This window comes from Tupaia chinensis, unplaced genomic scaffold (assembly GCF_000334495.1).
Source record: "Tupaia chinensis unplaced genomic scaffold, TupChi_1.0 Scaffold148557_1, whole genome shotgun sequence".
Taxonomy (NCBI): Eukaryota; Metazoa; Chordata; class Mammalia; order Scandentia; family Tupaiidae; genus Tupaia; species Tupaia belangeri.
Window position 1 is genome coordinate 1,134,376 of NW_006208406.1, and position 23,832 is coordinate 1,158,207.

The 23,832-nt window shown below is 40.3% G+C and overlaps 3 protein-coding genes across 8 annotated transcripts in view; 1 reads left to right on the top strand and 2 right to left on the bottom strand.

The window, feature by feature from the left end:
* Positions 1-1,782, bottom strand: part of VPS35 (VPS35 retromer complex component) — a 35,674-nt gene extending 33,892 nt beyond the window's left edge. The window contains exon 1 of the mRNA XM_006170455.3: positions 1,703-1,782. Coding sequence (XP_006170517.1) covers positions 1,703-1,705 — 3 coding nt within the window. The 5' untranslated portion in view covers positions 1,706-1,782. The remainder of the gene's footprint in view (positions 1-1,702) is intronic.
* Positions 1,783-1,864: 82 nt separating this feature from the next.
* Positions 1,865-23,818, top strand: ORC6 (origin recognition complex subunit 6). 3 transcript variants are annotated; one of them, XM_006170460.3, is made up of 8 exons: positions 1,865-2,340; positions 3,692-3,821; positions 5,369-5,532; positions 5,749-5,838; positions 7,824-7,936; positions 8,687-8,755; positions 10,556-10,700; positions 23,708-23,818. In XM_006170460.3, exons 1-7 carry the CDS (start codon positions 2,108-2,110, stop codon positions 10,681-10,683), a joined length of 927 nt encoding a protein of 308 aa, XP_006170522.2. In that variant the 5' UTR covers positions 1,865-2,107; the 3' UTR covers positions 10,684-10,700; positions 23,708-23,818. The 3 variants fall into 3 exon arrangements, with proteins under 3 accessions (XP_006170522.2, XP_006170523.2, XP_006170521.2); XM_006170461.3 differs by lacking the exon at positions 23,708-23,818 and having other exon boundaries at positions 8,690-8,755; positions 10,556-11,365; XM_006170459.3 differs by lacking the exon at positions 23,708-23,818 and having other exon boundaries at positions 10,556-11,362.
* MYLK3 (myosin light chain kinase 3) overlaps positions 16,782-23,832 on the bottom strand; it is a 67,300-nt gene continuing 60,249 nt past the window's right edge. For 3 of the 4 annotated variants that reach the window (XM_006170458.3, XM_006170457.2, XM_006170456.3), the window contains exons 12-13: positions 22,332-22,464; positions 16,782-17,863 (exon numbers count right to left, since the gene is read on the bottom strand). In XM_006170458.3, coding sequence (XP_006170520.1) covers positions 17,804-17,863; positions 22,332-22,464 — 193 coding nt within the window. In that variant the 3' untranslated portion in view covers positions 16,782-17,803. The remainder of the gene's footprint in view (positions 17,864-22,331; positions 22,465-23,832) is intronic. The other variant, XM_014585002.2, reaches the window with a different exon arrangement.

Below are 23,832 nucleotides of genomic sequence, written 5' to 3' on the forward strand. Positions count from 1 at the left end.
GAATTTTTGCCCACCCTCCTCAGAGGCTCAGTTCACATGTTCCCCAAGATCCCCAGCAAAATCCTCTCTCTCTCTCTGATTCCAAAGCAACTGAGCTGACAATGCTAGTAAAGCAATCTCCATATTTATTACAGTTAAGTTCTATAAGCAGGACTCCCAAACTAGACTTTATTTTTTTTACCAGACAGAGGCTTGTTAGGTTGCCCAGGCTGTCCTTCAACTTCAATCCTCCTGCCTTAGCCTCCCATGTAGCTAGGATTACAGACACTTCCCTAATAGTTTGCCAGTGCCTAGCAGACAAGATGTCTGATTAACTGAACTGCATCTTGCAACTTTGGGACTGGATAGAGCCAAAGAGGCCAGAACTTGTTTTCAGATGCATAAGTGAGCCTCCCAGACTACACAACTTGCCATAATGACTGTGACTGTGTAGGAACTGATATACAGACTTCCTTTTCCAATAAAATTTATTGGGGATACAACCGTGTTTCTGGCTCACTGTTCCAATCTGGTTTACCCAGCACTGAACGTGAGTGTACATTAGATCCTCAATTCAGTGTTTTCCATTACAAGACACCATAAATATCAACCCATAAATGCTGATAAATCTCAGATTTTTACAGTCTTATATCAATTCCCTATTGTAAAAACTCTGAGAAATAAGCAAAATCACCTTGTATGGAGATTGATATTTCATATGAAACTAGTGTATGTCAAACATTTCATTCCGCATTAACACATTTAAAGTGAAATCTGTTCTCAGGCTTACAGAAGAGACTGTCTACATAGAGTGAATGAGATCATTAAAAGTGACATACAGTATGCCAACATCCAAAAACGTTCTTCACACAGTACAGTGCAGGCTATGTCAAACGCCAATAAAATGCAAGTGACAACTTGCCCTTGTGGGAACTACAGACAGGACTCATATTTTTGAGGAAGTCCACGTTTACCAGCCAACAGCCACACCATCACAGAGGCCCTAAGGGAAAATGACTACTTTCGGCAACTAAAATCTATGGATTTAATCAAAGAAGACAAGACAGACGGGTGCCCAATGAACAAATACTAAAGAAAACAAGCAGTCTCCTTTGAGACTGTTAAGATTAGTGGAAGATAAGAGGAGACCTTCCAGGAAATGTACGTAAGCAGATCCCTAGAATTCCGACAAACCGTGCACCTGAAGGTGTCTATGAGGCCAAGAAAGGCCAGGAAAAAACTGAGGCTTCTCCGGTAGTTGTTTCTTGGAGATTTCAGAAAGGGCGTGGGACCGGCCAGGCAGCACTAAGCACAAAGGTAGTAATGCATTATCTGGGCCGGTGCCGGCGCCGTTTCTGAGCCGCAGGCCCTCAGCACAGCCGCGACCCGGCCGGACGTTCTGAGGCCCAGACTCCCCTCCAGGCCTGGAGGTAGTCGATTCCACTTGCAGGCCTTCACGGCCCCAGAACCTACAGGCCGAACACTCCCACACAGAGGCCGCCAGCTCAGAAACGGCTGCTGCCAGGAGCCGCCGCCCACCCAACTGGGTTCAGTCAGCCTGCGGCCTTCCTCCGCCGGTCCCCTACCCGCAGGCCAACCAGGGCTGGTCTTAGCCCCGACCAGACTGCGGACCCTTACTCCGCTCGCAGAGCTCCAGAACAGTGGGAGAGAGCAGGGCCTGCGAGAAGAGTGGACCCCGGGCCCACAGCCCCTGGGCACTCACCATGGCGACTCCACAGCCTGCAGCAGGCAGCACCTACCCCGCGCGGAACCTCCCGCGGTCAGGTGACTCTGCGGCCCCTCCAAGCTCCGCCCCTCTGCCCCCCGCCCACAGGTCTGCAGGCCGCTCCTCGATTGGCCCGCTTCAAGAAACCCAAGTCTCGCGTGCTTATTGGCGCTTGCTACTTAACGCTAGATTGACAGATCTGGGCGCCAGCCAGTCTCTCTACGGCGTGCGACAGTATTGGGGCGGCATGGGGCAATGGAGATCGCTCGATGGCAGGCAGGGGACAGCAGGAGGGATACACGGTGTTTGATCAGATTGTCGAGAAGGAAGGAATAGAAGGAGAAGAAGCCGCTAGTCCACATTCACTATATCCGCCTTGCGGGACGCACGCTCGGCTTGCGCATGCGCAGAAGGAAGACCTGGATTGGATTGTTGACAGTCACAATTTCTCGTCCCAACCAATGCAGATGCCCCGGAGGGGTGGAGCCTGGCTTTCACTGGCCCGCACGCCTTCTTCCCGCGGGTTTCGTAGCGTCGCCAGTGTTTGTGCGAGTTCTTCGCGTCCGAGCCATGGAATCGGGACTGATCCGACGACTGGCCCCACGCCTGGGCCTCGCCGAGCCGGAGGTGCTGAGGTGAGTCTGGATGTGCACGCCCCCAGCAAAGCCCCTGCCTCGTAATCTGGACCATATTCAGGAGAGGTTGGCGCCCTTTCTGCTCCACAGAAGGAGCGGAGTTATAGCGGCATGGTGACTCGGTGGGATTTAGACTTTAATTCAAGAAAAACTTTCCCAGCTTATACGAGATGGCAGGAAGGACGAATGTGGATGTCTATGGCACCACTCGCTCTGTGGGATGCACAGGGGTAGGCAAAGGAACGAGACAGGGCGAACTTTCGGTCATTTTGGAAGATTCTTATTGAGGGGCTGTTTACAGCGTCTGTTTACAAATGGACGTGATATAGACCCAGTGGCGGGCACTGTCTAAAATGGCAAGAGCAGGAAGCACATTAAGTAGGGTAGGTTGGAGTGTAGGGCAGAGCCTCTGACCTGGCGGCTGCGCTTCAGTCAACATCCAGGAAAGGTCTCGGTGGAGATGCCATTTGTGCTGAGACACGATTCATAGTTGCCAGCCACGGAGGATGTGACAAGACCGACCCAAGCAGAGACCATATAGCCTCACACAAAAAGCTTGAAATGGGAAGGATGTTTGCATGATTCAGGCTTTGAAGTAACAGCAGTTCTCAAAAGTGTCGTTCTGGACCAGCAGCAGTATTATCTTGGCACTTGTTAAAATGACACATTCCGATCAGAAACGGGAGCACCCAACACTCTGTTTTCGCAAGACCCAAAGGTGGTTGTCTTGTATACTAAAGGTTTTGTTTGTTTGGGAGAAGTTTTTGCTATAGGGTGCTTCACTGAGCAGAAAGACAGAGACAGAAAGCAAGATATTACCTCCCAGGGGCATGGTCATGCCGCAGTCCCTTATCCTCCATCCTTCTTTGGGGATCTTGGGCACCCACGCACATGCACCAGGTGTGAGTTTACGCCACCGGGTCCGGACTCAAACTGCGGTCAACTGCATGGGAGTCCAGCTACATAGTCATTAGACCATCTGCTGGTCCCGGTAAAGATTTTTATTTAAGGGCGGGAGACAGCTTGTACAAGGGAGGATCCTTGTCAGCCTGCCTGTGTCTGAGTTCGTTCCTGCTTGTGCCAGTAATGAAAGAAGGAAAGTTTGTTTTTTTGCAGGAGTTAACTTACTTTAGGCTGAAAGCACTTAAGCAGAGTGATGCCTGGAGTCAAAGTGCTAGTTTTGTCTTTTAGAGCTTCCCTCCTCAGACATGTACTTCATTCTCAGCCCCAGATGAATTTATCACAGTAGTTAATCCTTGAATGAACTCCACCAAACTATTCATTGTTTACCAAAGTGTTAAGCAAACGCTTTGAAGAAGAGTTTTAGTGAGCACATTGCCCTTATACTCAGGAAAGCAGAGGAATACTCGCGACTGTCCCAGGTGAAGTGTGTTGGCCTGTCTGCCCATACCACAGAAACCAGCAATGCAGTCATGTGCCTGGACCTGGCAGCTTCCTGTATGAAGTGCCCTTTGGACAGGGTAAGTTAAGTCCTATTGAATGCCTGAATAATCGAGTGCAAGACTGATGCTTACCTTTATGTTTTAATTTTCCTGTTGGACGAGACCTGGACCAAAATGTTTATGTTCTAGAATTTTCCTGGCTATATTCATGTGTAATTTTTGCAGAACTATCATCATTATGTTTTCCCTGACTCCCTTTTCTTTACCAGAAGCTGTCTTCCATATTACTACTAGCATTATCCTCCTAAAGTACATACTTAAATATCCATGTATTTCTTCTAGATACCATAGTTGTTGAGAGAGCAAGCTTTGCATCAGGAGGAGTCACTTGTTGAGACCAAATCATTTACTAGCTCTCTGAGTTTCCAGATTCTTCATCCATAAAGCAAGGATAAAAATATTCATCTCAATGGATTTTTAAAAGGATTAAACAATATACTGTGTGTAGAATACTTAACACAGTACCAATGCTGTCTGTAACTGTACAGTACTCGTTGAATGATAGCATTAAAAACAGAGATCAGCAGATGGCATAATGGTTATGTCACTGGGCTCCCATGTCGTGGACTGCAGTTTGAGTCCTGGGCGTGGCAGCCTAAAACCATGTATGTGTGTGTGCCCAAAATCCCAAGAAGAGAATGAAGGAGAGGGGATTGTGATCTGGCCATCCCCCCAGGGGTTGATTTCTTGCTTTCTGTCTTTCTGTCTCTCTCTGGTGAGCGCACTGACCCTATAGCAAAAATCTCTCTTTAAAAAACAAATAGTATTACAAAGCTGTGTTGGTATACCATTAGGTTTTTTCCTGGAATGCCCTTCTGGAATACAAGGTGAGATCTATCTTCTGTGACCCTGCCTTGCTGTTACATCCTTTTTCTTTCTTTTTTAAATTCTTTTTATTAACATTAGAATTATTTATTTATTTCCATTTGTTATTATTATTTTTTAAAATTTAACCAGAAGAGACAGATAAAGAGAAAGCGAGAAAGCAAGCTTCCAGGTCCGAGACTCGAACCGTGGCCGGCCATGTAGGAATCCAGCGCCTTTAACCACCATGCTACTTGCTGACCCCTGTTACATCCTTTATAAAGCATTCCTTCACTCTTCCAGACAGAATTGATTTCCCATAATTGTTCATCCTCCTGTTCTCTCTCAATTTCTCTCATCTTTCCCTTCCCCTCCTTCTCACGTGCTCTCCCCCCAACCCTACTGCTTCCCTCCTTTTTCTCAGTAAATTGCCTGTTGGTGCCTTTGTTAGAAAACAAGTAACAATATATATGTCTTGCATAAGTTTTTACTCAAGTTTTTACTCACAACATGACTATATTAATACCATGTGATCATTCTAAATTATCTGTCCATATGTATAACTGCCTTTCAATGAAATGAGCTCCTTGAAAGCCGTACTTTGTATGAATAATGAGTTTTGATTAAATGAAGCCAAACCTTTATGTAGAATGACTTATCACAGAATTCATTAATTTTTGGAAAGTTGATACCACTTGTTAAATAAGTTTAAGAATGCTAATATGTTAGAACTTATGATTTTTATGTTTCTCCTTTCAAAGGCTTATTTAATTAAACTTTCTGGTTTGAACAAGAAGATGTATCAGAGCTGTCTTAAATCTTTTGAGTGCTTACTGGGCCTGAATTCAAATATTGGAATAAGAGACCTGGCTGTACAGTTTAGCTGCACAGAGGCAGTAAACATGGCTTCAAAGATACTGCTAAGGTATGGAGCATAAATAACCTTAACTGAAATTTTACTCTCATAAAGCAAAATTATCCACTGTTTTATTCCGGTTAATTTTCCGTCTTAGAAATTATGTTCAAGTGACAGAGTGCATATTCTCAGACATTTAAAAAGCTTGTAAGATCTGATTTGCATTTTTCAATCCCTTTTGAATATTTTCTGCCATATAATTCTGCAATCTCTGCTCTCCCTTAGCTATGAGTCCAGTCTTCCTCAGACGCAGCAGGTAGATCTTGATTTATCCAGGCCGCTCTTCACCACTGCTGCACTACTTTCAGCGTGCAAGTAAGTGTTCCTTTAATATAGAGAAAAGTCCTCAGTTTACAAGTGGGTTTTTCATTCCCAAAGAATACTTCTAATTTACTGGGATGTCAGAAAACTCATTTCCCCTATAAATAACATCAGGAATAGTGGCCAGGTGATCACATCCTCAGTCTATCCTGTGATATAGCTGATAGCTTGGAACTATTGTTCTTCAGATAATTTATAAAACATTTCAGTGCTAAAGTTCTTACCTCTGAATATTAAAGTTGTGGGTTATCTGTGTATGGATCGAAATGTTATTCTGGAAATAATAGTGTACCTTCGTCTAAAGTTGTCTTATTTTATATTGCTAGAAAGCTTACAAAACAAAATATAGTTGTCGTGTAAAAAAATGGGCTTCTTGGGGCCAGCAGGTGGTGTTATGGTTAAGGTACTGGACTCCCATGGCTGACCACAGTTCAAGTCCCAGACCTGGCGGCTTGAAACTCATGCCACGCGCATGTGCATCTGTGCCCAAAATCCTGAGAGGAGATTGGAAGAGAAGGGATACAGTGTGACCATCCCTCTGGGGGGTGATTTCTCACTTTCTCTCTCTTTGTCTCGGTCTCTCTGGTGATTTCATGCAAAAATCTCTCAAAAAATGGGGTTTCTCACTACCTGGACACTAATTTTGGTGAACTTGTCTCTGTTACCTACATACCTGAGAGTAGTTAATTGGCATTTGTAGAAAATGACGTTCCTTTAATTCAACAAAGGTATATATGTATAGGAAGGAAATGTGACTGTTAGAACAGAGTAGTCATATAACCCACTTTTGAAACCATGTATTATACTGAGTGAAGAAAGATCTGGGCAGGTCTGTTATCCTGAATAAGAAGCTTGTTTTGTGCTTTTTATTAATGATTGCTATGAAATGTTATTCAGAGGGTTTTTTGTTTTCCCCCCAAGGTAGATGGGGTGTCACATACATGTGGTATAAATGTAGGCATCGTGGGTTAAAGTGAGTTCAATGTTTAAATACCATGATTGTCGGGGTTAGCAGGTAGTGTGGTAGTTATGGTGCTGGGTTCCCACTTGACCAACTGTGGTTCAAGTCCTGGACCAGGTAACTTAAAAATCACAATAAATAGAAAAATAAATAAATGTGTGGATTTTTTGTAATGTCATGATTGTCATTGAGCAAATTAGTATATCTGAAATTTACTAAAAGTTCTGAAAGGCAAGAAGCACTACAGCAAATGTTTTTCTTTTCTTTTCTAGGTTTTGTTTGTTTTGTTTGTTGTTGTTGTTTTAGGTTTTTGCCATAGGGCACATGTGTTCACCAGAGAGAAAGAAAGTGAGAAATCACCTCCCAGAGGGGATGGCCACACTACAATCCCTTCTTCGTTCTCTTCCTGGGATTTTGGGCATGCAAGCACATGTGGCCAGCATGATTTTCAAGCCACCGGATCTGGAATATGAACTAAAGTCAGCTAAGTAAGGAGTCCAGTACCTTAACCACCACACCATCTGCTAGTCCAACAGCAAATGTTCTTTATGTGCCCCTTAACAGTTCAATGGTAGGACCAGCAGATGGCATAATGGTTATGTCATTGGACTCACACATGGCCAACTGCAGTTTTGAGTCCTGGACCTGGAGGCTTGAAACTCACGCTGGGCGCATGTGCATGCATGCCCAAAATCCTGAAAGGAGAATGGAAGAGAAGGGATTGTGGCATGGCCATTCCCCTGGGGGATAATTTCTTGCTTTCTGTCTCGTTCACTCTCTTTCTGTCTCTGCAGTAAGCACATGTGACCTCTAGCAAAAATCTCTCTTAAAACAGTCCAATGAACGACTAAAGTGTTATATAAAAAGTAAATTTTCATGATTATCACTAATGGCTTATGTTTAGATATTGGGGATTCTTAATTAATCATAGGCCAAAAGGAAGTAAGTAGATAATGTGGTTGGTCAGAGTGCAAAACGTCTAGCCTTAAGAAAAACAATGTGTGAAATTCTTTTATAGGATTCTAAAGCTAAAGGTGGATAAAAACAAAATGGTAGCCACCTCCAGTGTTAAAAAGCCCATATTTGATCGACTGTATAAACAATTAGAGAAGATTGGGCAGCAGATCGACAGTAAGTATTCTGTGTTTCAAGGATGCATTCTTTGGAAGTGTACACTTTCTGCTAAAAGTCATTTTCAAACTTAATAACTAGCCACTTCCTGAATTCTGTATTTAATGTCAACAAGATATATTTTTAGTGAGAAAATTAGTTTTTCTATTTCAAATGAAGTAGCTTAGTAACTTTTTTTTTTTTTAACATAGATATGTATTTTTTAGAGGTTTTTTGCCTTAGAGTGTGTGTACTCTCCAGAGAGAGACAGAAGACAGTGAGAGGGAGCATGAGAAATCACCCACCAGTGGGGATGGCCACACCATAATCTCTTCTCCTCTATTCTCCTGAGATCTTGGGCACACTGGCACATGTGCCCAGTGTGAGTTTTAAGCCACTGGATCCAGGACGCAAACCGCAGTCGGCCATGTAGAAGTTCAGCAATGTAACTGCTACCCTGTCTGCTGGCCCAGATTAGTAACTTTTAAAATCATGAATTCTGTCAATCTATACTGGCAAAGTAGATCTGCATGAACATACTCCAGTTTTAAATGTCAGCCTCTAGTTATATATGTTTAAAAAAATGATTATCAAGTCCTACAATAAAAGCCAAAGAAAAGAGAAGAGTGAAGTTATTTGCCTTATCCTTATCCTAGTATTTGGTCAGTCGGGGTATCTAATTTTTATTTGTGATTCAGAATATGTCCAAATGCTAAAATTGGGAATAGGAGAAAAATTAACTTTTATATAACACTTGTTTTTTTCTTAAAGAAGAACCTGGAGATTTACCTGTTCTACCACAGAAGAAGAGGAAGATAATGGTTGAACCCCCAGCAAAGGGTAAGGCTTACTAACTCTGTACTAATAATTGAAATTAGTACAGCGTGATAACTGCACTGAACAGTTCTATGCTGCTTCAACAGTTTGCCTGACAAGTCAGGTTTTAAGTAAATCCTGACCATTAATAATTTTTTTTTTTTTTTGGAGAGGTTTTCACTATAGGGCACGTGGGCTCACCAGACAGACAGAGAGACAGAAACCAAGAAATCGCCCCCCCCAGAGGAGATGGTCACACTGCAATCCCTTCTCCTCCATTCTCCTCTCAGGATCTTGGGCATGGCATGTGCCTGGCGTGAGTTTAAGCCACCGGGTCCGGGATTCGAACCGCGAAAGACTACGTGGGAGTCCAGCAACATAGCCATTACGCTAACTGCTGGCCCCTGACCATTAATAATTTGATAAGACCAGTTTTCAAACAATAACAGAAGTATTACATAATTAAGAACATATCCAAAGTCAGACAGGCTGGGTTCAAATCCTACTTTAATCACCATTAAGCAAAAAAGGAGGACTAGCAGTTGGCGTAATGACTAGGCTATGTCGCTGGACTCACATGTAGTCGACCATGGTTTGAGTCCCAGACCCAGTGGCTTAAACTCATGCCTGGTGCATGTGTGTGCGTGCCCAAGATTCCAAGAGGAGAATGGAGAAGGGATTGCAGCAATGCCATCCCCCCCTGGGGGGTGATTTCTCACTTTCTATCTCTATCTCTGTCTTTCTGGCGAGCACACACACCCTATAGCAAAAACCTCTCAAAAAAAAAAAATAAAAAAGGAAAGTAAAAGAAACTTTAGACACATTAAATTTCACAAAGTTTATTTGAGCAAAGAACGATATGTGGGTCAGGCAACACTCAAACTGGAAAGAAGTTTGGAGAGGTACACCCACCTAGCTGTGCAGCAACAAACTCTTAGAAACTAAACTTGGAAGCAAAGCAGAAAATTAACAAGGTTGGTTAGAGCTACTTGTTTGTCCTATTTTTGTTTGTCCTATTTGGGCCTAGTCTGATAGAAGGTTTCTATCAGTATAATCAGTTGGCTGGCTGACTGTGATTGGCTGAAGCTGTTTTGTTGTTGTTTTTCTTCTTAGCTACCAGAAATGTTTCCAGGTTCTGGTTTGCTTACATAAGATCTCTAGCTACAGAGAAAACCTCAGGCTAACGGCCTTTTTATTTGCTTTAGCAGCACTTACTGGCTATATAATTTTTAAGAAAGTCACATCATTTCTGTAAACCTCAATTTCCCACTTCATAGGAGTTTAGTGAGGGATAAATGGGTAATACTGTTTAAAGTGTTTGGTTCTATGCCTGTCAAGCACAAGATAAGTGCTTGATAAATGTTAGCTATCATTAGGATGTCTTGGAATTCTTAGGGTATAAAGAGAAAAGTGATAGCTACTATTTCCACATTTTATTTTCATATCTTATTCTGTATTACCTTTATAAATTAAAGTTAGATAAACAGGGACCAGCAGATGGCAAAATGGTTATGTCACTGAACTCCTGTGTAGTCAACTGCGGTTCAAGTCCCAGACCTGACAGCTTAAATCTCACGCCAGGCATGTGTGCGTGCTTGCCCAAAATCCAGAGAGGAGCATGTAGGAGAGGGATTATGGCATGGCCATCCCACCGGTGGCGGCGGGGGTTGGTGATTTCTCGCTTTCGGTCTCTGTGTCTGTCTTTGTATCTGCAAGAAGTGCACATGCCCTATAGCAAAAATTTTTCGTTTTAAATTTTTATTTGTAAACATAAGAATTTTGTCTACAATATTTGTAATTACTTTTGGGAATTTTCTCTCATAGAAATAGAGAACACAGTAGAGATCCCAAGTAAACCACAGAAAGATGAAAATCTGACACAGGATTATGAAGAATGGAAAAGGAAAATTTTGGAAAATGCTGCCAGTGCTCAAAAGGCTACAGGAGAGTGATTTCAGCTTTCAGACTGGTATGTGCGGCAAACCAGTAGTATATTACCACCTCCCAGAAGATCTGAGGGCTTTGGAATTTCATTTGAACTTTTATAACTAGGATCCTAAGACAATTGTGTTAATAGCAAAGAAGCCAGCAGTTCAGGGCATTGGGCTGGCCCCTGACCTGGGCAACAGAGATCAACCACAGTGTCTGACTGGCACAGCCCCAGCTTCCCACCAGTCTGTGTTCTCCCACAAAATGGAATTGAAGCCATTTTGCTTTTTTACTTTGTTTTAAAATAAAAGGTAGTCTTTTGTCCTGCCCAGGATATAAAGTTCAGAGTGAGTGGAATCTGACAAGTTGTACTTCAAAGTTTTAAGTTTTTGGTTTAATTAAATCAATATATTGTGTGACATAAATTAATAAATGTTATTTTTCTATGCGTTCAGGTAGCACTTGTCACCCCTTAGAGGGATCCTTGTTATGCCAAAAGCATTGTCTACTCTAGCAGGAACACACAGATTTACACTGAGTCGCGCTGCTCACCAGTGCATAGACTCAAACTAGACTTTCTAGGTTTAGAAGCCTACTCAGCAACTTTCCACCTGTGAAACCATGAGCAAATTAATTATCTTTATGCCTCATCAATAAAATAGGAATAGGGGCCAGCAGATGGCATAATGTAATACATCTCTGGACTCCCATGTAGTCGACTGCAGTTCAAGTCCTGGACCTGGTGGCTTAAACACGCGCACTAGGCACATGTGCGCACGTGCCCAAGATCCCAAGAGAATGGAGGAGAAGGGATTGTGGTATGGCTATTCCCCCAGGGGATGATTTCTCACTTTCTGTCTCTCTCTGTCTTTCTGGAGAGTGCATGCACCCTATAACAACAACAGAAAAGAACTGTGAAGAAGAGGTTTTCTTTTTTGGAAGGTCTGAAGTTACTAGAAGTATTACATCAGACATGATTTAACTAAAATTAATACATGATCTTGGGCCAGCCTGTGGCCTGGTAATCGTGAAGGCTGGATCCCAGATGGACAACTGTATAGTTCAAGTTTCAGACCCCTTAACTTGAGAAATACATGAGGTGCATAGGAATGCACATAAAATTACTAAAGGAGGGAGAAACATAGAAGACCACTTCCCAAAGTAGGGGACATTTCTCTGCCTGCCTTTCTCTGGCTAATTTGTTTGACCTGCAGCAGATTTTAAAAGAAGTTAAAAAAGACAAGATCTGGGCCAACTTGTGCCCTGATGGTTAAAGCAGCTGGATCTCACATAACTGAAAGTGAGTTCAACTCCTAGACCCGCTGACTTGAAAAGCACACTGGACCCTTGTGTGTGCATGCCCAAAATCCCAAAAGGAGGGAGGAGTGGAAAAGACAGGATTGTGGTGTGCCCCTTTCCCACGGGGGTGCTTTCTCACTTTTGTTTTCTTTATCTCTGGCAAGCATATATGCTCCTGGCAAACTTAAAATAGAAAATACATGACCTAATTAAGTATTATCATTTACTTTAAGAAAGTATATAACTTGTTTTTGTTTGGTGCCAAATTTAGATTTCTAGCTTTGAGTCAAAGCAATGGAGGCCAGCAGGTGGCATGGTGATGACAGCACTAGATCCTGTATGGCCGACCGTGTGGCTTGAAAAACACGCTGGTCACACGTGCTGGTCACGTGTGTGTGTGCCTCAAATTCTGAGAGGGGGATGAAGGACAAGCAATTCCAGCATAGTCACCTCCCAAGAAGGTGATTTCTCACTTTTCTTCTCTCTAGTGAGTACACACACCCTATAGCATAAAGCTAAAAAAAAAAAAGGCAATTTTCACCATGTGAATCTAAGCATACTCATGTCTCTTCAATTGTATAGTAAAATGTAAAATTTATCATCTTAAGTTTAGTTTATTCATGATAAAGAGCACTGTGTATACACTAGAGGGAGAGAAAAGCATCCTTAATGACCTCATCACACGATGATCCCCTTTTGCCCACCCTTCCAGCATGTTTTCAGACTAGCCAGAGAATCCAAATCTGCCATGAGCTATGTAGTTCACTTTGCTACCAACTACGCCACTAGGTGCTGCCCATCCTAATGTTTAAGTGTATGACTCAATAGTATATAGTCACATTGTTATGCAACCAATCTCCATAATTTTTTTCACTTTGCTGAACTGATTTACATTAACTTTTCCTTCTTCCTTCTCCCAAATCCCTGACAGCCACCATTCTACTTTCTGTCTCTGAATTTGACTAGGTATTTCGTGTACATAGAATCATATAATATTTGTCTTTGTAGCTGACTTATTTCACTTGACATAATGTCTTGAAGGTTAATCCATGTTGTACCATGGGTCAGAATTTCCTTCCATTTCAAGGATGAATGATACTGATTTGTATGTGGGAACTTCAAAAGTTTATGGAAAAGAATTAATATATTTTTGGGGAGGTGCAAAATTTTGAAATCTAGACATAATTTTCTCATAATATACATTTTTCATGAACTTTTGAAAGACGTCCCTTTATATATAACCCATCTTGTTTATCTGTTTATCATCAATCAGTAGGACACTGGGTTGATTCTTCAACTCTTGGCTGTAGTAACGTTGCTATGAACATGAGTATACAAATATTGGGTCATCAGGAAAGTCGTGACATGTTTTTGCATAGGAAAACATAGAAAAATACATCATGACTTTCCCAATGACCTAATATTTCTTGGGTACTCTGCTCTCAATTCTTTTGGGTATGTACCCGGAAGTGGGGTTGCTGGACCATATCATAACTATTTTAATTTTTGAAGAATCACCATATTGTGCACAGTAGCTGAACTATATTATATTCCCACCAATAGTCCACAAGAGTTCCAGTTTCTTGATCACAACCTAACCAATGCTTATTTTCTGTTTCTGTTTTGTTTTGATTTTGCTATAGGGCATGCACTAGAGAGAAGGTACAGGTAGAGAGAAAAAGAAAACTAAGAAATCACCCCCCCCGGAAGGTGGCCATGCCACAATCCCTTTTCCTGCATTCTCTTCTCAGTATTTTGGAAACACATGCTTATACGCCTAGCATATTTGCCAAGCCACTGGATCAGAAATTAAACTGTATAGCCGCCATATGGGATTCAGCCACCTTCACCACCACACCATCCGGCTGGTCCTATAGTAAGCATCTTAATGAGTATAAAGTGTTATTTCATTGTGGTTTTGATTTGCATATCCTAGAGATTAGGGACATTGAGTCTCTTTCACATGCTTTATAGTTGGTTTTTTTTTTTTTTTTCTTAGAGAAATGTCTAACTCCTTTACCCTTTTTTAAATCAAGTTGTTTGTTTTCTTTTGTTATTATTGGCTTGTAGGAATTCTTTATATATTCTAGATATTAACCCTTAGATAAATAATTGGGCAATATTTTCTCCCATTTGTTAGGTTGCCTTTTTTCACCCTGTTGATTGTGTATTTTGATGCATAGAAGTTTTTCATTTTGCTGTAATCCAGTTCAGCTGTTTTTACTTTAGTTGTCTGTGCTTTTGCTGTCTTATCTAAGAAATCATTACCAAATTGAATGTGATAAAACTTTTCTCCTGTAGTTCCTTTTAAGAGTTTTATAACTTTAGTTCTTAAATTTAAGGTCTTTGACCCAGTGAGTTAATTAAAGCACATTCACTTTTTAAAATTTTCTTCTGAGAGGTTTTTGCTATAGGGCACATGTATTTGCCAGAAAGAGAAAGACAGACAGAAAGCAAGAAATCACCCCTAGGGGGATGGTCACGCTGCAATCCCTTCTCCATTCTCCTCTCTGGATCTTGGGCACACACACACATACGCCTAGCTTGAGTTTAAGCCACCAGGTCTGGGACTCAAACCACGGTTGACTACATGAGAGTCCAGCGACATAGCCATTACTCCACGTGCTGGTCCCTAAAGAATATTCCCTTTTAAATTACACCATTAAGATGACATTCTGATAAACCTGAAATTTTGGAGCCTTGTTGAAGAATAAAAATAAGTCCTGTTTTTCACTTTTTCTTTATATCATAAAAGCTTAATTATAATGATTTTGGTTATTTGGAATGTAGTAGATGCTTGGTTATTTCTTAAATTAGTTGGGAAGCAGAGAAATTACCTTAATGCAATCTTGTCCAAATACCCTCATAAGGCAGAAATTCTTTTTTTTTTTTTTTTTGAGAGGTTTTTGCTATAGGGCGCATGCGCTCGCCAGACAGACAGAGAGAGACAGAGAGACAGAAAGCGAGAAATCACCCCCCCAGGGGGGATGGTCACGCCGCAATCCCTTCTCCTCCATTCTCCTCTTGGGATCTTGGGCACACACTCACACGTGCCCGGCGTGAGTTTTAAGCCACCGGGTCCAGGACGCAAACCGCGGTCGACTACGTGGGAGTCCAGAGACACAGCCATTACGCTAATTGCTGGTTCCCAAGGTAGGAATTCTTGATGCAATTTTGCAGCACATTTATATTCCTAATAATGCAAGTTTACCACTCCCAAGGAGCTAAGACCACAGGTAGACACCTCTGCACCTGGCTTTGTTTGTTTGTTTGTTAGCTTGTTTAAGGGTGGGCCAGGAACCAAACTGGGCTTCCCATGTGGTCTCAGCATGCCAAGCAGTGTCCAGTGTATACTACCATCCGAGTCACTAGAAACCTGTTGTTTTAAGTATGTTTCAAACAACTTGAGTACGTGACTATATCTTTCTACAGTTAAATCTGAAGAAATCTAAATATATATTTAGTATGTACAATGAAAAGCTAGCATCTGAATTAACATGTGTTTTAACTGTAAAGTACCGGGACCAGCAGTTAGCATAATGGCTATGTCACTGGACTTCCATGTAGTTGACTGCTATTTGAGTCCCGGACCTGGTGGCTTAAACTTATACTAGGCACGTGTGTGTGTGTGCCCAAGACCCCAAGAGGAGAATGGAGAAGAAGGAATTGCAGTGTGGCCATCTTCCCGGGGGGTGATTTCTTGCTTTCTGTCTCTGTCTCTGTCTCTGTCTCTCTCTCTCTCTCTCTCTCTCTCTCTCTGTCTTTCTGGCGAGCGCACACACTTCATAGCCAAAAAAAAAAAAAAATCTAAAAATAAAAGTATAAACTACATACAAGGTTTTAGAGACTTATTATAAAATATCTTAATAATTTTATACTGATTACATATTGTATAATATTTGTGATATAGTGGGTTAAATAAATTATTTAAATTTTAATTTTTTGGAGAAGTTACTAGAGATTATAAAATTACATATATAGCTTGTATTTCTGTTGGACATTGCTCTTTTAGATCATGGTAATAAACTACTTTTTTCTGAGAAGACACATAGCATTCCCAAGGCTTTTAAGTACCAAAAAGCATAAGAACTACTATAGAACTACAAAATGTTGTAGCTCTTTTTTTTTATAATTAATTTTATTTATGCATTCATTTATTATTATTATTATTATTATTACTTTTTAATCTGACTAGAGAGAGACACAGAAAGAGAGGGAAAGTGAGGAAGCAAGCCACCAGGTCCGGGACTTGAACTGTGGTTGGCCATGTGGGAGTGTCCAGTGCCTTAACCACCACGCCACCTGCTGGCCCCAAAATGTTGTAGCTCTTTTAGAGCTATTTTGTAACTCCTTCTGGAGACTGCTATCAAAGAACCACTTTTTAAAAAGGCAAGTTAACACTAAAATATAAAGCATTTTACCAAATCACTGTTGTTGTTTCCTAGAATGCTTTCCCAGCAGCCATTTCTTCTGATTTTCTTTTAGTAGCTGGCCAACTTAGAGCAGGCCTAACTTTGCTGGTACCAAATACTCAACTTCCTAACAAGGACTAGCTTTCTGGAAGAAAGTTTCAGCCTGAGAGAACTGCAGTAGCAGAATAACCTCTTTACCTCTGCCTCTTCCAAATGCCTGTCCTCTGCCATAAAACAGTCTATTCTCAGATAAAAATCCTGAAAGGCTGTGAAACTGCTACATGTCTAATTAAAAACTAAGAGTCACTACTTCAGCTGAAACTGCTGACCCAGGAAGGTAATGGGAATAGCACAAAAATCAGGTAGAAATAAAGAAATTGAAAGGATTGTTTACTTGTGAATAATAAAGTAAGTACCCCTTTTAACTCTTTTATAGGTTGGTAAAATGTTTATACACATAGAGAAGTTTATACATTTTTTTAGTTGCCTACCACATTGAGAACAGTGTTTGAATCAGTGAATGGATGACATTACTGCTCATGTACTACATGTACTTCAGGGTTATAAAAAGTGGACATTTAATGTATATTTACACAATGACGACATCAAAAGTGCTATATATCCTTAAAGTAGAACAGTTTTCCTTTATTGTCTCTTGATGTATCCTTTCTTTGTTTCTCTCAGCAAGCTAAACATCATTACATTCTTACCTCTCTTTCATATATTGCATTTTCAGTTTCCTGACGTACAAAACCATAATTCATAACCAAGAAAGGGAGATCAGGACAGGCCAGAGTTAGGAGAGAGGGTGGAGGTGTGTATAGATTTTAAAGCACATTCAAAATGATCATTGCTATGATTTAGCCAGGACAATCGATGTATTTGGAAATTTCAAATAATAATGAAGGATCCATGTTGCTGTTGATTATTCTCAAAAGGGAGCATAAGTTAAAACAAGTTTGAGAATCACTGTCCTAAATCTATCGTCTTGACACTAGAACAGTATAGTAGAATAAAATGTCAGCCCATGCCTGACCAAATCAGAATTCTAGGAATTCTTTCTACTGGAAGAGATAATCTTGAGTAACATTTCCTTGTGTAATAGTCTACTGAGTTTTTTCATCAGAGTATGTTTAGAGTTCAAAATTTAAAAGTAGGGGCTTCCCAACCTACCTAAAGCAGGCCTACACTTATCACCATTAGTAGGTATACTTGATAAGTAAACACAACATATCAAACTTAGTGATCTTACCAGGCAGAAAAAAAAAAAAAAAAGGTTACAGCATGTGTTCTTTATGGCCATTTTTCATTCACAGGCAATAGTCGTAACCATTTTTTTTTACAAAATCAGTGGAATAAATATTAAAAGTCCAAATTTCAAAATCTTGAGTAATTACTTCACCATTATCCTCAACAAATTCTGAGTTGAAGATTAGGGACAAGTTGGAAATTTCCTTAACCTGTTGGCAGCAGTCACCACGTAGAAATGTTTCTTGAAGTAAAGAGAGAAAAAAAAAAGAAAGAAAGAGCATACTTTTAGACCAGTTACTTTAAGAAGAAACAGTAAAAAGACTAAGCAAATTCTAGCCACTTGGACTTGTTTAAAACTGATAACCAAAGGTGGAAAACAAATTTCTAGAGTAATTATAGTAAACAGTCATGTAATGTTCAGGAGTATGAAGAGAGAAGTGTGTGTTTGGTTTTTTTCCACATGAAAAATAGAGAATACTATAAGAATGTTTTTTGAACTATGATTCATAACCCATTACTACATCATGAAATCAGATTTGTGGGTTGGGAAAAGCATTTTTTTTTTTTTAATGAAATCAAATGGCAAAGCGTCACACTGTTAAGTGTCCTGAAATTTTTTAATGTTTTTGGTTTCATTTTTTAGAATTATTTCTTTTCTTTTTTTCTTTTTTAATTTTGGTATAGTGTATGCATCCTCACCAGAAAGAGAGAGAGAGAGAGAGGAAGCAAGCCACCAGGTCCGGGACTCGAACCACAATCAGTTATATGGGAGTCTAGTGCCTTAACCACCACACCACCTGCTGGCCTCCACATTTTGTTTTATATGTACATGTATATGCTTACTTGTTTACTGGCTCCCTAGATAAAGGGGTGTTCTGTTGCTTTATAGTGAGAATCCGAATCGTATAAAAATGTTGGAAAGCCACTTTCTCAAATGATAATTGCTCTTGTACTATATGTATGTATCGTACAATGATCAATCCAGGACAACTAACATATTTATCATCTCAAACATTTATCATATCTTGTGGTCATAACATTCAAGATCTGTCTTCTGGCTATCTTGAAACATATAATACAAGTTTAGCCTTATGGCATGTGTACTCACAAAAGAGAGAGAGAGAGAGAGTGAGAGTAAGTGAGAAATCACCTCCCGGGGGGATAGCCAAGCTGCAATCCCTTCTCTATTCTTCCCCCAGGATCTTGGGCATGCATGCATATGCACCCAGTATAAGTTTCAAACCATCAAGTCTGGGACTCGAACTGTAGTCAGCCATGTGTGTGTCCAGCGTCATAACCACTACACCATTGCTGGCTCTTGTAACCACTATTATACTTTCTACTTCTGTGAGCTCAGCTTTTTCAGATTCCTCATATGAGTGAGACGAAGTGATATTTGTCTTCCTGTGCCTGGCATACTTCACTTAACATGTCTTCTAAGTTTGTCCAGGATACTGAAAATGATAGGATTTCATTTTTTTAATGGCTGAATAGTTTTCCATTGTGTGTATATGCCACATTTTCTTCATCCATTCGTCTATTGATGGACACTGAGGTTGATTCCATATCTTGGCCATGGTGAATAGTGCTACAATAAACATGGGAGTGCAGATATTTCTTTGACATACTAATTTCAGTTTCTTTGGATATATGTCCAATGTATGAATGCTGGACCATATCATAATATTATTTTTAGTCGAGGAATCTAGACTAAATAGTGCCTGTACTAATTTACATTGCCACCCAAAGTGTGTAAGAGTTCTCCTTTATATATGACCTCATCAGCATTTGTCATTTCTTATCTTTATAATAATAGTCATTCTAATTGGTGAGGTGCTAGTTACATGTTGTAACTAGTTTTGATTTGAGTTTTCCTAATGACATGTGATGTGCATTTTTTCATAAACCTGTTGGCCGTTTGTATGTTGTCTTCTGAGAAATGTCTATTTAGGTCCTTTGTCCATTTTTTTTTCTTTTTTTTTGGGGGGGGAGAGGTTTTTGCTATAGGGTATGTGCGCTTGCCAGAAAGACAGAGAGAGACAGAGAGACAGAAAGCAAGAAATCACTGCCCAGAGGGGATGGCCACGCCGCAGTCCCTTCTCCTCCATTCTCCTCTCGGGATCTTGGGCACGCACACACGCGCCCGGCGTGAGTTTAAGCCATCGGGTCCAGGACTTGAACCGTGGTTGACTACATGGGAGTCCAGCGACATAGCTATTACACTAACTGCTGGTCCCCTTTGTCCATTTTTTATCAAGTAGTTTTTTGGTTTGTTTCTGTTTTTGTTTTTTTGGGTTTTTTTGTTTTGTTTTTTAACTATTGAGTTTTTTTAGCTCATTAAATATCATGGGTATTAGCCTGTTGTTAAATGCACTGTTTGAATATATTTTTGCCCATCCTGTAAGTCATCTCTTCACTCTTGTTATTTCGTTTTTGCTGGGCAGAAATGTTTTAGTTTGATAAAATCTCATTTGTCTGTTTTGCTTTTATTTCTTGTGCTTTTGAGGTCTTATACAATATATTCTTTCCCAGAGCAATGTCATGAAGTGTTTTCCCGACATCTTCTAATAGTTTGATAGTTTCAAGTCTTATATTCAAATATTTGATCCATTTTTAGTTTTTTTATTTTAACTGGTGGAAGTTAGGGGTCTAATTTAATTCATTTACATGTAGATATTCAGTTTTCCCAGCACTCTTTTATGCCAGAGGGTACATCCTCACACCAGATAGAGAAAGAAAGCAGATCCCATAGTGGGTCTGTTCATGTTGCAATATCCTTTCCTCCATTCTTCCTTCCTGTCAGGATCCTGGGCATGTGTACATACATGTTTGGTGTTTTTCAAGTCACTAGGGTCAAGATTTGTGCTACATTGGTCATGTGGGATCTGGCTCCCTCCACACAGCACTTAACCCATTGCACTACAGGGCTGGACCCCAACACCATATAGAAAAATCAACTGTCCTTCCCTTGGTGTGTATTCCTGGCACCTTTGCCAAAAATCAGTTGTATGTAACTGTGGATGTATTTATGGGTTCTCTATTCTGTTCCATTGGTCTGTGTGTCAGTTTTTATACCATTACCATGCTGTTTTGCCATTTTTTTAAAAAAAGTTTTTTGCTATAGGGCATGTGTGCTTGCTGGAGAGACAGAGAGAGAGAAAGCGAGAAATCCCCCCCTGGGAGGGATGGACATGCTGCAATCCCTTCTCTTCCAGTCTCCTGTAGGATTTTGGGCATGCACACACATGTGCCCAGTGTAAATTTTAAGCCCCTGGGTCCAGGACTTGAACTGTGGTTGACTACATGGGAGTCCAGCAATGTAACCATTATGCCATCTGCTGGTATGCTGTTTTGATTAATATAGTTTGGTAGTATATTTTGAACTCAGGTGGTGTAATATTTCCAGCTTTATTCATTTTGTTTAAGATTGCTTTGGTTATTTGGTGTCTTTTGAGTTCCATATGAATTTTAGGATTTTTTTCTATTCTGTGAAGAAGGACAGTATTGTAGTAGGGACTACACTGACTCTGTATATCACTTTGGGTAGAATGGAAATTTTAACAATATAAATTCTCCCAATACATGAACATAGGATATCTTTTTATGTATTTGTATCCTTAACTCCTTTGATTGATGTTTTATAGTTTTCATTGGAGAGTTTTTCTTTTCTTTTTTTTTTTTTTAACCTCCCTGGATAAATTTATTTCCAGATATTTCCACTTTTTGGTAGCTATTATAATGGAATTTTTTTTCTTTTCTTTTTTCTTTTTTCTTTTTTTGGAGAGGTTTTCGCTATAGGGCACGTGCGCTCGCCAGACAGACAGAGAGAGACAGAGAGACAGAAAGTGAGAAATCACCCCCCAGGGGGATGGCCACGCTGTAATCCTTTCTCCATTCTCATTTTGGGATCTTAGGCATGCACACACACTCGTCCAGTGTGAATTTTAAGCTGCTGGGTCGGGGCTTGAACCTTGGTAGACTACGTGGGAGACCAGCAATGTAACCATTACACCATCTGCTGGTCCCATTTTTTTTTTTTTAAGTTTTTTTTTTTTTTTCCATAGGGCACATGTATTTGCCAGAGAGACACACTGAGAGGAAAAGTGAAAAATCACCCCCTGTGGGGGATGGACACACCGCAATCCTTCTCCCCCATCCTCCTCCTGGAATTTGAACATGCATTAACACGCACACAGCATGAATTTCAAGCAGCAAGGCCCAGGACTCAAACGTGGTTAGCTATATGGGAGTCTGGTGCCTTAACCATTATGCCATCTCAATTGTTTTAAGATAGGTTTTATGTTCATGCTACCAAAGAATTCTGTTGTAATCAAAATTATAAAGCTTTGAAAGCTTAATAAATCTTTCCCATCCCCCATTTCTGAAATGTAGATTAATTAGGCCTCAAGAAAGAAGCAACTAGTTCAGGAACTTCACAACTGTTGTCACTGAGATAGGCTCAACTTCATTCTGTCACTTCCAACTGTCCATGTAAATACAAAAAAACTGTCCATGCAAGAATCACCTTTATGCCTATTCTTCTTGGTCTGTGGCATCTTTTAATCAAACTGATAGCTTTTGGCATAAAAGAGATTTTCTCCCCTAAACTTTCTATTTAGAATCAAAATGTGAGTAAAAACTTATCTACAGTTCTTTCAAAGACTAGGAAGAAAATAAATGCTGCTTTTTGTAAAAGCAGAACAAAATACCTTCCATTTTCTCTGAGCCATATATTTCTGCAGCAATAGCTGGGATTTAAGATGAACTTTGAATTTTGAAGCTTTGGCAGGCAAATTATTCAGCCATTCATGTTTCAGGCACTGTGTGGCACTCATTCTGCAGCTGTAAGATCAAACATCAGTTGAAACTGTTAGTTGAGGTTGGCACTTCCAGTCTAAAAATCTGTTCAATTGGGTAAGAAGTCTGAGTCAGAGGAACAGATGAATCATGTAGGCAGATTCATGACATGTACCAAAAAGGGAACTCTTCATTTAAAATTCCCCTGCCAGAAACTCATCAGCAAAATTTTCCCTGTCCTCTATGGAAGAACATATTCTGGTGATTAATCACCACATTCCAGAGAGGACTGGAAAATTGAGATAGGGCTGTAGGAAGGTTAGCTGCACCTAAAATTGCTCCTTTTTTTTTTTTTTTAAAGAATTTTTAAAAATAATTATTTTATTTAACTTTGTTTATGTATTTAAATTTGACCAGAGAGGAACAGAGTGAGAGAGAGAGGGAAAAGGAGAAAGCAAGCCGCCAGGTTCAGGGCTCGAACTGCGGTCGACCATATGGGATTCCAGCACCCTTAACCACCACACCACCTGCCAGCCCCTAAAATCACTCTTAAGAAGTAAAAGAATATGAGACTTGAAGCTTACTTCTCTTCCCAGAGTATAATAGCAATTTGTTCATCTGAATTAAAATCTTTTTTTTCCTCCGTAACTTTTTTTTTTTTTTTTGAGAGGTTTTTGCTATAGGGCACATGTGCTCACCAGAAAGACAGAGACACAAAGCACAATCCCTTCTCCTCCATTCTTCTCTCAGGATCTTAAGCACGTACACTCACGTGCCTGGGTCCGGGACTCGTATCGCAGTTGACTACATGGGAGTCCAGTGACATAGCTATTACACCAACTGTTGCTCTTCATCTCCCATAACTTTTCACAATTGAAAGAAATAACAACTATGAAGGTCAGGAGACTATGAGTTACCTTAGAGCCAGACTCCTGAGCCTTACTCCTAGGTCATTAATACCTTTGGTTATTTTTAGTTATTACTTTATGTCTGAGTTTCAAAACAAAACAATAAACTCCATGGCTCAACTCATGACTTTATTAGAGCTACTAAAGCCTAAGGAGGCCATCTTCACCAAGACCTGAGACATTCAGACCTTTATTCTAGAGAATAGTATCTACATATCTCAACTTTTTTCAACATTGGCCTATTACAGGTGATAACTTGGAAACAGGACCAATTTGTAAATATTTTCCTTTTTAAAACTCTACCTAGATTTTTTTTTTTTTGCTTTAGTTTGTGTTTTTAGTATATTTTCTTTGTCCCTGTCTTCTTTATTGTTCTGAAGAAATAGCAAACTAAGAAATCTGGAAAGAATTGATCCTCAGGAATAAAGTTCCTTCAGCTTCAGCAGTCCTGCCCAGCACTCAGACTACAGTTACCATCAAATGGTTAACAAGTGACAAGCAGTAA

Bases quoted from the DNA above. Each gene is read 5' to 3' on its own strand.
- ORC6 (XM_006170460.3), top strand. From the start codon at position 2,108: ATGCGCAGAAGGAAGACCTGGATTGGATTGTTGACAGTCACAATTTCT. The intron at 5,533-5,748 runs GTATGGAGCATA...GCTCTCCCTTAG, and splicing joins GCTTCAAAGATACTGCTAAG to CTATGAGTCCAGTCTTCCTC. The intron at 7,937-8,686 runs GTAAGTATTCTG...TTTTTCTTAAAG, and splicing joins GATTGGGCAGCAGATCGACA to AAGAACCTGGAGATTTACCT.